A 12991-nucleotide genomic window follows, 5' to 3' on the forward strand; every position below is an offset into this window, starting at 1 on the left:
AAAACAGTGCTTGTTCTTGCAGCAAAAATGCAACATTTTAATGCCAAGCAGCCTCTTTTTATGAGCCACCATCTCACTCGATCTGCCAAATTTCACTGCCACTCCCCACTTATCATCCACAAAGATCCTATTAAAATTAGAAAAAGGAGCTAGTCTTGCAAGATTTGATGAAGCAAATTGTCCTCACCATTATGCAGGATTTACCATGCCAGGACAGATGCAGTCCTAATTTCTTGATAATGCATTATCAGTGCTCTTAAGTCAAATGTGTTTGTTCAGAGTCCCTTCCACTTCCCTGTGGAAAAAGCTTTCTTTTAATCTTACAGTATTGACATTTTGGAAGTTTTTGAAGAGTTCATAAAGAAAGAGGTTCAAGGGTCCACCCTGCATTGTAATTTGTAGTGAAGAAAAAGAAACTAGGGGAAATCTTTGCATTCCGGAGTAGTGAGTGGTTTTGGCAGATGAGAGCAAGGTCCAATGGAGCTTGATGTGGTCCAGCCAGATCTAGCGATGGACTGCTAAATCCGTTGTGTGCTAAATATATTTAAGTCTGTGCCCTTTAAGAAGTGGGATTCCCTTTTAAGTAGCAGCTGCAGCTTTTAGAACGCTGCAGGTGTGTTTTATTGTGTGCCCCTACTGGCAAGCACCAGCACGCCCAATCTAGGTGGCGAGCTTGAAATTCATGATTAATGAGGCTGACCTCGTAAAATCTGGAGAGATCAGTTCAGAATGACTTTGTTGAATGCAAAGCTCACTGTATTTCGATTCCTTAGCAAAAGGTTGGAAAATCAGCCCCCCTGTTGATCTGGTCACAAAGCCTGGAATGCAACTTTTAAATAACAGGAGATTTGTCTCCCCTTGCCTGTGCTGAATTTGAATTCCTCTCAGGGACTGATTTAACAGTCCCATTTTCCTGCCTCCTCCTCATATTCTTTTCTAAGGAATTATCAAATACCTTTTTCAATCTGCATACCTTACAACATCAATGTAACTTGTTAAGTCTTCCTGCAAATCATTTATGACTACTGCAAAAGCGAGTTTCTTTATTCACTGCCAATGACTAAAGCTTGTTTATTTATTACCACCTCTGCTCCTGTTGCCCACCACATCTCCAAGATTAGGGCTGTTATAGAAAATTAAATCACTGGTGGGTACATTTCTTCCGATTCATTCTGATGCTCTGCCTCACCACCATCACAGCTCTCGACCCATCCACTGTCTCTAAGTTGTCAGACTGCTTGTCTGACAACAGTACTGGATGAGTAGAGATTTCCTCCAACTAAATATTGAGAGGATCGAAGCCATTGTCTTCGATCCCCACCACAAACTCCATTCCCTAGCCAATGACTCCAACCCATTCCCGGGTCACTGTCTGAGCGTGAGCCAGGCCATTCGCAAGCTTGCCGCTCTTTTGACTCCGAGATGAGCTTCCAATCGCATTTCTAATCCATCACCAAGACCACCTACTTTCACCTCCATAACATTGCCTGACTTCACTGCTGCGTTAGCTCATCTGCTGCTAAGACCCTCATCTGTTCCTTTCTTACCTCTAGCTTGATTATTCCAATGCTGTCCTGATCAATCTCTCATCTTCCATCCATTATAAAACTGAACTCATCCAAAACTCTGCTGTCCGTTTCTTAACTCACACCAAACCCGCAACCTCTACCAACTAGAAGGACAAGGGCAGCAAATACATGGGAACACGACCACCTGCAAGTTCCCCTCCAAGTCACACACCATCCTGACTTGGAACTATATTGCCGTTCCTTCTCTGTCGCTGGGTCAAAATTCTGGAACTCCCTTCTTAACAGCACTGTGGGTATACCTACCCCAAATGGACTGCAGCGGTTCAAGAAGGCAGCTCACCACCACCTTCTCAAGGGCAATTAAGGATGGGCAATAAATGCTGGCCTGGCCAGCGTCGCCCACATCCCATGAATGAATTAAAAAAAAATCCTGTTCACCCATCACCCCTGTGCACACTGACCTACACTGGCTCTAGGTCCAGTAACACCGTGATTTTAAATTTGCATCCTTGTTTACAAATTTCTCCATGGCCCTGCCCTTCCTTATCTTTGTAATCTCCTCCAGCCTTACAATCCTCCAAGGTAAGAACGTAAGAAGCAGGAGCAGGAATAGGCCTATTAGTCCTTCGACCATCCTCTGCCATTCAATGCAACCACGGCTGATCTACTACCTCAGCTCCACCTTTCCGTACTATCGCTTTCCCAACGCCTTCCAAATTAGTCTGGGAGAAGGCTGAGGATGGCCTTCCCGCTCCAGACCAATTGAGGTCCTTAAGTGGCCAATTAATGGCCACTTACGGGCATCTTCCCGTCTCCACCTCAATTTATTAGAAGGTGGAGGGGCCCGCCAGATAAAACCTGGTGGCCTCGAGCAGGATTGGAGGGGGTCCCTCCTTTGGATACATTACATCAGCTTCCTCATCTAAGTACAGATTGTAAATATCTGAGATCCAAGCACTGATCCTTGCAGTAACCCACTGCCAAACCGAAAATGACTTGTTCATTCCTACTCTCCTGTTATCTGTCCGTTAAGCAATCCTCAATCCATGCTAATATATTACCTCCAATACCATGATCCTTAATTTTGTGCAATAACTGCTTCTGTGGCACCTTATCGAATGATTTAAAAAAATCTAAATATACTTAGGGCGGCACAGTGGCGCAGTGGTTAGCACCGCAGCCTCACAGCTCCAGCGACCCGGGTTCAATCCTGGGTACTGCCTGTGTGGAGTTTGCAAGTTCTCCTTGTGTCTGCGTGGGTTTCATCCAGGTGCTCCGGTTTCCTCCCACATGCCAAAGACTTGCTGGTTGATAGGTTAAATTGGCCATTATAAATTGCCCCTAGTGTAGTTAAGTGGTAGGGAAATATAGGGACAGGTGGGGACGTGGTAAGAATATGGAAGTAGTGTAGGATTAGTATAAATGGGTGGTTGATGGTCGGCACAGACTCGGTGGGCCGAAGGGCCTGTTTCAGTGCTGTATCGCTAAACTAAACTAAACTAATACACTATATCCACTGGTTCCCCCTTATCTACCCCGCTAGTTACAACCTTAAAAAAACTCAACACATTTGTCAAATATGATTTCCATTTTATAAATCCATGTTGACTCTGTCTAATCATATTATGATTCTCTAAGTGCTCTGTTACCACACCCCTAATAGATTCTAGCATTTTCCCTACTATTAAAGTCAGCCTATGGTTCCCTGTTTTCTCTCTTCCTCCTTTCTTGAATAGTGGTGTTATGTTTGCTACTTTCCAATCCATGGGGACTGTTCTGGAATCTAGGGAATTTTTTGCGATCAAAAACCAATCTCGGTAGCTACCTCTGCGCTCCTCCAAATCCGGTCATTTGCACATCTCCAATTTTAATCGCTGTACTATTGACAGTAATGTCTTCAGCTATCTGGGCCCTAAGTTCTGGAATTCCCTCACTCACCTTCTCCACTTCTCTCTCCTCCTTGCATATGCTCCTTAAAACCTCTTCCCATGTCGTATCTCCTTCTGTGGCTCAATGTCAAATTTTGTTTGATAATTCACCGGTGAAGCACCTTGGGATGCTTTACTACATTAAAGGCAATATATAAACGCACGTTTTTGTTGAAGCTATTGTTTCTTATGTTATAATGTACACTAGTATTTGTTTGCTTTGAAAACAAATACTAATAAAATGTATATGGCCCTGAGCCTGAACCAAAAAGCTCCAACAAAATGAAGAGTGTCATTAAATGTGTGAACATACACCCATTTCTACCAGTTTGATAATATTTTAAATGCCATCTAGCATCCAGTCACGACTAGACCATTCCCACTAGGATCAAATTAAGGTTGAATAAAAGTTAGGGATAAGGCTCTGTCACACAAGTACTTTTTACAGAAATTGAACGCAGGAGGTTTACTTGCGGACATTCCAATCAGTAGACATAACTTCGGATGCCCCATTTATGCATCTATCGAGGGTCTCAGCAGATATTCTGCCAAAGTAGCAGTGGTCAACTGGGGGAACATTTGAGGAAATTCCTAGTGGAATACTCTACTGTTAATTCTGTTAATGTTAGGCCTCCAAACCAAGCCAAAGTGACTGTGTGATGATCCAGACTTTTGCTAAACAGGATTATATAATTGTACCTCATATCCTCATCACTTATAACTTCAATCACAGGACAAGCTACTTTTGTTCGCTTTAAATGGATCCTTTCCAAGAGTGGCTCCAGCCAGCCAACATTGCATTCAACATGGGAATCCAAAAATGTCAGCACATCACCTAGAAATGAAAAGGGAAGCGTTAGCTCCACACTTGATTAAATCACTGCAGCCCTCACAATGTTTCCAAGTCTTGCTAATAGTCAAATGATTCCGGAACAATCAGCTCAAAAGCATTTTGTTTTAAACATACTCAGTGCATCGGTCAGTGAGTATGAGCAATCTGAAACTGGTGCTGTAAAAAGCATCAACCTTCAAACAGACTACAGCTAGGAAATTCTTCATAGTTGCCCTTGCTCTGCATTACTTCACCACAAGTGTAGCAGAAACCTTATCTTACGGACGTAAATGAGGTTTGTACCACATTCCTGGTGAAATAACAGCAGCGGAGTAGGCATAGCTCCGAGGTATTTCCTGGCCTGTATCATTTCACATAAAGAAACAGAAACTGCTGAAAATACATAGAAGATCTATCAACAGCTCAAAAAACAACTGATGGTGTAATATTCAAAAAGCTTTACCCACAATGTTACTACATCTATTGACTTTACAGAAACCATCAGACATGCTGTATATTTCTAGCATTTTCTGTTTCTATCAGTGCATATTTTGTTACAATATTAGAAAAAAAAATTATATTTTTGACCATTTCTTCCTTTTATATTCTCCCATTTCACAGGTATTTGCCTGGCTGATAAGAGTAAGCAGGTAACCTACTCCTAAAATTGCCTGCACCAGTCTCAGTGGTTCCACCTCATGATCAGATTTAGTTACCAAGTTTGGAGTGAATAAAGTAAGTTGTAAAGTTAGAGGTATTTTGCATTTTTATTCAACTTATGCCGGGGCACAAAGAAGAAACTTTGTATAACTTTCTTCAGGAGATTAATGAATTGGATAGAATTCACAAAAGGATAAATAGTATTTTTCCAATGAAGGAAAATTGGATTGATGGCCAAATAGCCTTGTACTAGTAGAACAGAATTCACCTCTTTATTTTCAAGATACAAAGGACAAATCATAAAAATGAAACAAATGAGAGACAAGTTATCACACCATACCTGTAGCAATAGCTGCACCTACAAGTCTGGCTCGGATTAAACCATGACGCTCCTGTAGGTGAATAACTTGAACTTTTGGGAAGTGCGACATATAGTTGTCTAAATTCTCTTTCAGGTATTCTACATAACAATAAGGAGAAAAGTAGAATTTGTTGGTTAAATTGATTTCTTCCAAGAAATAATTTGGTAATCTTTTCATACTTGGAAACTTCAGAGTGAAACTCTGGATTTAAAACAATCCAATTTGATATACTTTCTTTCATACTTCAGAAGCAGGCAAAACTTAGTTACAGCTGCACACTCTCAAGATATAAACCAGTAAATTAAGGAAGAAGAGAAATTAAACTGCTACACCTCCTACTCATCAGCTGTCAATGCAAGTGATTCAAGCCTTTCTCTTCTATTATTAATAACAGCAATATTCCAAGTAACTATCATTGCATTCTCCGGAATAAATTTTATAATTTCACTATTTCTAATTAGCTCAAATTATTGTTAAATTTTACAATTATATTTGTATACAGTTTGACCAGCTCATTGAGGTCCTTGCATCCAGTTTTGCTTTATTAGGCAATACATTTATATCCCCTTCACGAAACACGTTTGTGCTGCATCCTCCTCCATGATGCTACCCAAAATAGGCTGAGATAGTGGTGGAGAATAGGGCAAAACTGGCAGTGATGCCTAATGCTGCATCTCCAGCCCCAACTGAGATTTTCCTTTCCCAGCCATTGGCTTCCCCACTTGTCCCACCGCATGCAAATTATGGTGAGGTGAAGGAACTCCAGTTCCTGCTAGATCTTCCTGATGTCCACCCCAGTTACTGTTGCTTTCAGGGGCTGCCATGTATAAACCTTGAGCAATGGTGGTAACTCCCTTTATATCCGGCAATGGAAGTAGCTGCCTCGGCTCACTCTGATCTAGATCCCACTTCCCTTCCTGGTCTCTGCTGAGGCCTACAAGAACTTTATTATTTGATCTCACCCCTCCCCCCCCCCCCCCCCTTAAATGGCAAGCAGCCTCTGTTACAGCACCAAAAGACTAAGTTTTGTAGTTAGGTGCTGGTGAGTTCCCTCTTGGTGGCAGGATTCCTGCTGAGTCCGATGTGCACATCAGATGGCCCCGACCGACAAAATGCCTTGGAGTTGGAGCAGAGTTGGAGGTGTGGATAGAAATCCTGTTTTGCCAGAACTCTGCCCTGAGGAGAACAATCTAGCCCCTTATCACCGATAGTAAACACTTTGAGCTAAATTTTCATCACGTAGGTGGGAAACAGGAAGCAGGTCTGTTTTTGGGTCAGAAACCTGTCTCTGGATTAAAGTTCAGATTTTCACGGGGATGAGCCCTTGATTGATATGGCGACGGGTTCCTTGTCCACTTAAGAGCCAGTGGGAGCGGAAATGGAGGTGGGTCAGGTAAAGGGTGGAACCCATTTAGACACCCCATGGCAACCATCACTAAGGCTGCTGATTATCCGGAGGAAGAGATCTATGGTTTGTGCCAAAGCCTTCAACTGCACCAGAGGGAAGCAAGATATCACAGGGAAGCCAGAGGCCTGGCACCTAGGGCAGGGAAAACCAATTCGTTGATGCTGACATGGATCTAATGCTGGAGATTGTGAGGGAAAGGAGGGATGTCCTCTTCCCGGAGGGTGGCAGAAGGCTATCTCATCGTGCAGCAGGAGCACCTCTCTGTTTGGCATTATCTCCCTCTGACTCCTCTCTTACCTCCTGCTCCTCTCCCAGGGCCTCACCGTCCTTAAAGACCACACCTCTCTGGAGGGCTACATTACTGGAGAGTGCAGCAGAGCACCACACTGAGCGAGACCCTTGCAGGAGGGTACTGGAGGGCACCACCTGACCGGTTCAGGCACCAGAATTGCATATTCAGAAGTCCAATGATCTGCTGAATGGTTATCCTGCTGAGCAGACGACGTTGCTCATATTGCCTCTGTCTGGAACTCCCGTAGAAGGGTCAGTAGCCATCTTTTCAAGGTGAATTCAGCCACACACTTTGGGGCTGGAGTGAAGATCTGAGGCAGCCTGGACTAGCAGAGGATGAAGCCAGGAAAGTGAGCACACACAGGAAAGAAATTCTTGTTGTGGTCCCGGACCAGTTGCACTTTGAGGCAGTGGATGTTATTGGATCTCACTGGCTGGTCACCGGGTGCCTTGAAGGCCACATGGGTACAATCGATGATGCCCTGCACCTGGGGGAATCCAGCGATGGAGGTGATACCCAATGTCCACCGTCCCAGCGAGGTCATATGTCATTAAATGAATGTGCTGCCCAGCTCTGGCAAAAAGGGGATCAGTGACCAGTGAGATGCAATGGCATTACAGCCATTTTTGAGATGCCACTAAGGTCCGCAGCCGATTCCTGGAAGGAGCCAGAAGTAAAGAAGTTCAAGGCCACGGTGACTTTGACGGCTACTGGCAGGGCATGGCAACTGGTGCTGCGAGGTTCGAGTTTTTTGGCGATGAGGATACAGGATTCTGTGACAATCTGCCTGGAGAGTCACAATCTCCTGCGGCACTGGTTCTCGCTCATCTCTAGGTAGCTCCATCTGCAGCAGTTGATCCTGTGTGGAGGGTTTAGCTTCTGCTGCTTTCCTGCCCATCTCTTCTCTCCTGTGCCCTCCTGATGCTTGGAGATCTGCCCTTCCTGTGAAGGGTGTTGCCCCTCAACGTCACTGGGCCCAAAATACGACAGTCGTGTTCCCATTGCCAACTGTAGCCTTCCTCTTGGGCAGGTGGTTGACCACTTACCATTCGCAGCCTTGCCCTCTGCTCTTCTGCCCCCATGATGTCAGGAGGGTGCTGACCCCATTCAAACCCCAGGCACTTGAGTGCCCACTTTCACTGCCACCAGTGAAGTGCCAAGGACACCCCCTTACCAACTGCTCAGTCCACCTTTGCCTCGTCGACCCTCTTATGGGGCCGGGGCAATGCCCTGGGCAGCCACAACTGGATCGCCACTCTTCACCCGTCTGCCTTCTGCTGGTCAGTTTCTGAAGGCACGGATAAGCTGTCCGTCTCTTAAAAAATTTGAACTTCAGCCCCAGACAAGCTCTAAATGAGTTTTTTAACAAGTTTAGTTGGATTCAAATGGGAGGATAGCAGGATTCCTGTCCCGCCCTCCCCCCACCCTGGTGAGTACGGCCAACGCGGGATCGTGTCTTGAAATGGACATGGCGCCCAGCACTGTTATTTTCGTGCTCCCTGCCTCCGTTCTCAACTTCCGGGGGCCCCAGAAATTCCAAAATATCAATCGAGGTTGCAACTTGATTGGAATCACCTGACGAGGAGTGGAATTTGTTCAACTGGGATTCCACCTTATTTAGAAAGAGCAGAAAAATTCCGATGGGAAGGAGGGTGACTCTTCAAAGAAGCATTTCTGAGTGAGTTCCTGGGGTACCCTAGGAATTCTGCATCAGTGGAACTTTTGCTGACAGCTAGCAAGAGTTCCTCGGAGCCCTAGGAAAAATTCTCAACCTTACACAGGCAACTGATCGATTAGCTTTATAATGAAGGCAGATGGCTGCCTTAGGAGCAGAAGATGTTTTTAAATTTTCTTCTCTTCAGCCTGAGAAAGGCCTTAGAATCTTCTTGGGCAGAGTGGCCAGTGATTGAGATAGGTACACTGATGCCCCCTAACAGGCACGAGGCACCCAAAACCACGATGTAAATGACCATGTTTCTGCAATTTGAATGGGGTCTGATTATTTAATATCAAGACATAAGCCTACTTCACTGCACTTCTACCAGTGGAGTTGAGCCATTGGATTTTTGGATCCATTATCTGCTATGGAAAGTATTTTACATAAAATAGATGAAAAGAACAGGAAGCTGAAGGTTGAAGCGTCTGCTTGAGCCTCACCAATATCAGCTAACTCAGCAAGAAAAGAGCTCTGATATAGGGCACAGTTAACATACAGCCCGAAAAGCAATGCTCATGCAGTCAATGGCGGTGGGGAGGGGAGGCAGTGGCGTAGTGGTATTATCACTGGACTAGTAACCCAAAGACCCAGGGTATTGATCTGCAGACATTGGTTCGAATCCCACCACAGCAGAATGTGGAATTTGAATTTAATTAATAAATCTGGAATTAAAAAGCTAGTCTAATGATGGCTACGAAACCATTGTCGATTGTTGTAAAAACCCATCTGGTTCACTAATGTCCTTTAGGGAAGGAAATCTGCTGTCCTTACCTGGTCTGGCCTACATGTCACTCCAGACCCACAGCAATGTGGTTAACTCTTACATGCCCTCTAAAATGGCCTAGCAAGCCACTCAGTTGTACCTAATTGCTACGAAGTTAATGAAAAGGAATGAAACCGGGCAGACCACCCGGCATCGACCTAGGCACCGGAAACGACAATGGCAAACACAGCCCTGTCGACCCTGCAAAGTCCTCCTTACTAACATCTAGGAGCTTGTGCCAAAGTTGGGACAGCTGTCCCACAGACTAGTCAAGCAATCAAGCAACAGCCTGACATAGTCATACTCACGGAATCATACTTAACGACAATGTCCCAGACACTGCAATCACTATCCCTGGGTATGTCCTGTCCCACTGGCAGGACAGACCCAGTAGAGGTGGCAGGACAGTGGTCTACAGTAGGGAGGGAGTTGCCCTGGGAGTCCTCAACATTGACTCCGGACCCCATGAAGTCTCATGGCATCAGGTCAAACATGGGCAAGGTAACCTCCTACTGATTACCACCTACCGCTCTCCCTCAGCTGATGATTCAGGACTCCTCCATGTTGAACACCACTTGGAGGAAGCACTGAGGGTGGCAAGGGCACAAAATGTACTGGGTGGGGGGAGGGACTTCAATGTCCATCACCAAGAGTGGCTCGGTTGCACCAATACTGACCGAGCTGGCCGAGTACTAAAGGACATAGCTGCTAGACTGGGTCTGCGGCAGGTGGTGGGGGAACCAACACGAGGGAAAAACAAACTTGACCTTGTCCTCACCAATCTGTCTGCCGCTTTTGTCCATGACTGTACTGGTAGGAGTGACCACCGCACAGTCCTTGTGGAGACGAAGTCCCGGCTTCACATTGAGGATATCGTCCGTTGTGTTGTGTGGCACTATCACCGTGCTAAATGGGATAGATTTCGAACAGATCTAGCAATGCAAAACTGGGCATCCATGAGGCGCTGTGAGCCATCAGCAGCAGCAGAATTGTACTCAACCACAATCTGTAACCTCATGGCCTGGCATATCCCCCACTCTACCACTACCATCAAGCCAGGAGACCAACCCTGGTTCAATGAAGAGTGCAGGAGGGCATGCCAGGAGCAGCACCAGGCATACCTCAAAATGAGGTGTCAACCTGGTGAAGCTACAACCCAGGACTACTTGCATGCCAAACTGCATAAGCAGCATGCAATAGACAGAGCTAAGCGATCCCATAACCAACGGATCAGATCGAAAATAAAAGCAAAATACTGCGGATGCTGGAAATCTGAAATAAAAACAAGAAATGCTGGAACCACTCAGCAGGTCTGGCAGCATCTGTGGAAAGAGAAGCAGAGTTAACGTTCCGGGTCAGTGACCCTTCTTTGGAACTGACCCGAAACGTTAACTCTGCTTCTCTTTCCACAGATGCTGCCAGACCTGCTGAGTGGTTCCAGCATTTCTTGTTTTTATATTGGATCAGATCTAAGCTCTGCTGTCCTGCCACATCCAGCCGTGAATGGTGGTGGACAATTAAACAACTAACTGGAGGAGGTGGCTCCATAAATATCCCCATCCTCAATGATGGGGGAAGCCCAGCACATCAGTGCAAAAGATAAGGCAGAAGCATTTGCAACAATTTTCAGCCAGAAGTGCCGAATTGATGATCCATCACGGCCTCCTCCTGTAGTCCCCAGCATCACAGATGTCAGACTTCAGCCAATTCGATTCACTCCGCGTGATATCAAGAAACGACTGAAGGCACTGGATACTGCAAAAGCTATGGGCCCTGACAATATTCCAGCAATAGTACTGAAGACCTGTGCTCCAGAACTTGCCGCACCCCTAGCCAAGCTGTTCCAGTACAGCTACAACACTAGCATCTATCATGTAATGTGGAAAATTGCCCAGGTATGTCCTGTACACAAAAAGCAGGACAAGTCCAACCCGGCCAATTACCGCCCCATCAGTCTACTCTCAATCATCAGTAAAGTGATGGAAGGCGTCATCAACAGTGCCATCAAGCAGTACTTGCTTAGCAATCACCTGCTCAGTGATGCTCAGTTTGGGTTCCGCCAGGGCCACTCAGCTCCTGACCTCATTACAGCCTTGGTTCAAACATGGACAAAAGAGCTGAACTCAAGAGGTGAGGTGAGAGTGACTGCCCTTGACATCAAGGCAGCATTTGACCGAGTATGGCATTAAGGAGCCCTAGCAAAACTGGAGTCAATGGGAATCAGGGGGAAAACTCTCTGCTGGTTGGAGTCATACCTAGTGCAAAGGAAGATGGTCGTGGTTGTTGGAGGTCGAACATCAGAGCTCCAGGACATCACTGCAGGAGTTCCTCAGGGTAGTGTCCTAGGCCCAACCATCTTCAGCTGCTTCATCAATGACCTTCCTTCTATCAGAAGTGGGGATGTTCGCTGACGATTGCACAATGTTCAGCACCATTCGCGACTCCTCAAATACTGAAGCAGTCCATGTAGAAATGTAGCAAGACCTGGACAATATCCAGGCTTGGGCTGATAAGTGGCAAGTAACATTCATGCCACACAAGTGCCAGGCAATGACCATCTCCAACAAGAGATAATCTAACCATCTCCCCTTGACATTCAATGCCATTACCATCACTAAATCCCCACTATCAACATCTTAGGGGCTACCAATGACCAGAAACTGAACTGGAGTAGCCATATAAATACCATGGCTACAAGAGCAGGTCAGAGGCTAGGAATCCTACGGCGAGTAACTCACCTCCTGACTCCCCAAAGCCTGTCCACCATCTACAAGGCACAAGTCAGGAGTGTGATGGAATACTCTTCACTTGCCTGCATGGGTGCAGCTCCAACAACACTCAAGAAGCTCGACACCATCCAGAACAAGGCAGCCCGCTTGATTGGCACACCATGCACAAACATTCACTCCCTTCACCACTGACGCACAGTGGCAGCAGTGTGTACCATCTACAAGATGCACTGCAGCAATGCACCAAGGCTCCTTAGACTGCACCTTCCAAACCCGTGACCTCTACCACTCGAAGGACATGAGCAGCAGATGCATCGGAACACCACCACCTGCAAGTTCCCGTCCAAGTCACACACTATCCTGACTTGGAACTATATCGCCATTCCTTCACTGTCGCTGGGTCAAAATCCTGGAACTCTCTTCCTAACAGCACGGTGGGTGTACCTACCTCACATGGACTGCAGCAGTTGAAGAAGGCAGCTCACCACCACCTTCTCAAGGGCAATTTGGGATGGGCAATAAATGCTATCAGAGCCAGTGACGCCCACATCCCATGAAAGAATTAAAAAAAAGGCACTCTGCCTTTGCAGGGGAAGCCTGCAATCCTAGAGAAGCCAAGTTCTCGCTCCGCCTGTCCATCTCCAACAAAACAGAATTGAAATGTAGCTAGCTCTCTATGAATAGAGAACCACAGTGACCTCCGTTAAACAACATACTTTGCAAATAACTCCAACTCCAGCCTGTAAGAAGCCAGACACATAAAAGGTCATT

General features: G+C 45.9%; 1 protein-coding gene across 1 annotated transcript in view; it reads right to left on the bottom strand.

The window, feature by feature from the left end:
• LOC137371715 (polypeptide N-acetylgalactosaminyltransferase 5) overlaps positions 1 to 12991 on the bottom strand; it is an 88404-nt gene that overhangs the window by 37464 nt on the left and 37949 nt on the right. The window contains exons 3-4 of the mRNA XM_068034538.1: positions 5290 to 5409; positions 4157 to 4292 (exon numbers count right to left, since the gene is read on the bottom strand). Coding sequence (XP_067890639.1) covers positions 4157 to 4292; positions 5290 to 5409 — 256 coding nt within the window. The remainder of the gene's footprint in view (positions 1 to 4156; positions 4293 to 5289; positions 5410 to 12991) is intronic.

This window comes from Heterodontus francisci, chromosome 7 (genome assembly GCF_036365525.1).
Source record: "Heterodontus francisci isolate sHetFra1 chromosome 7, sHetFra1.hap1, whole genome shotgun sequence".
In the NCBI taxonomy this organism is placed as follows: domain Eukaryota; kingdom Metazoa; phylum Chordata; class Chondrichthyes; order Heterodontiformes; family Heterodontidae; genus Heterodontus; species Heterodontus francisci.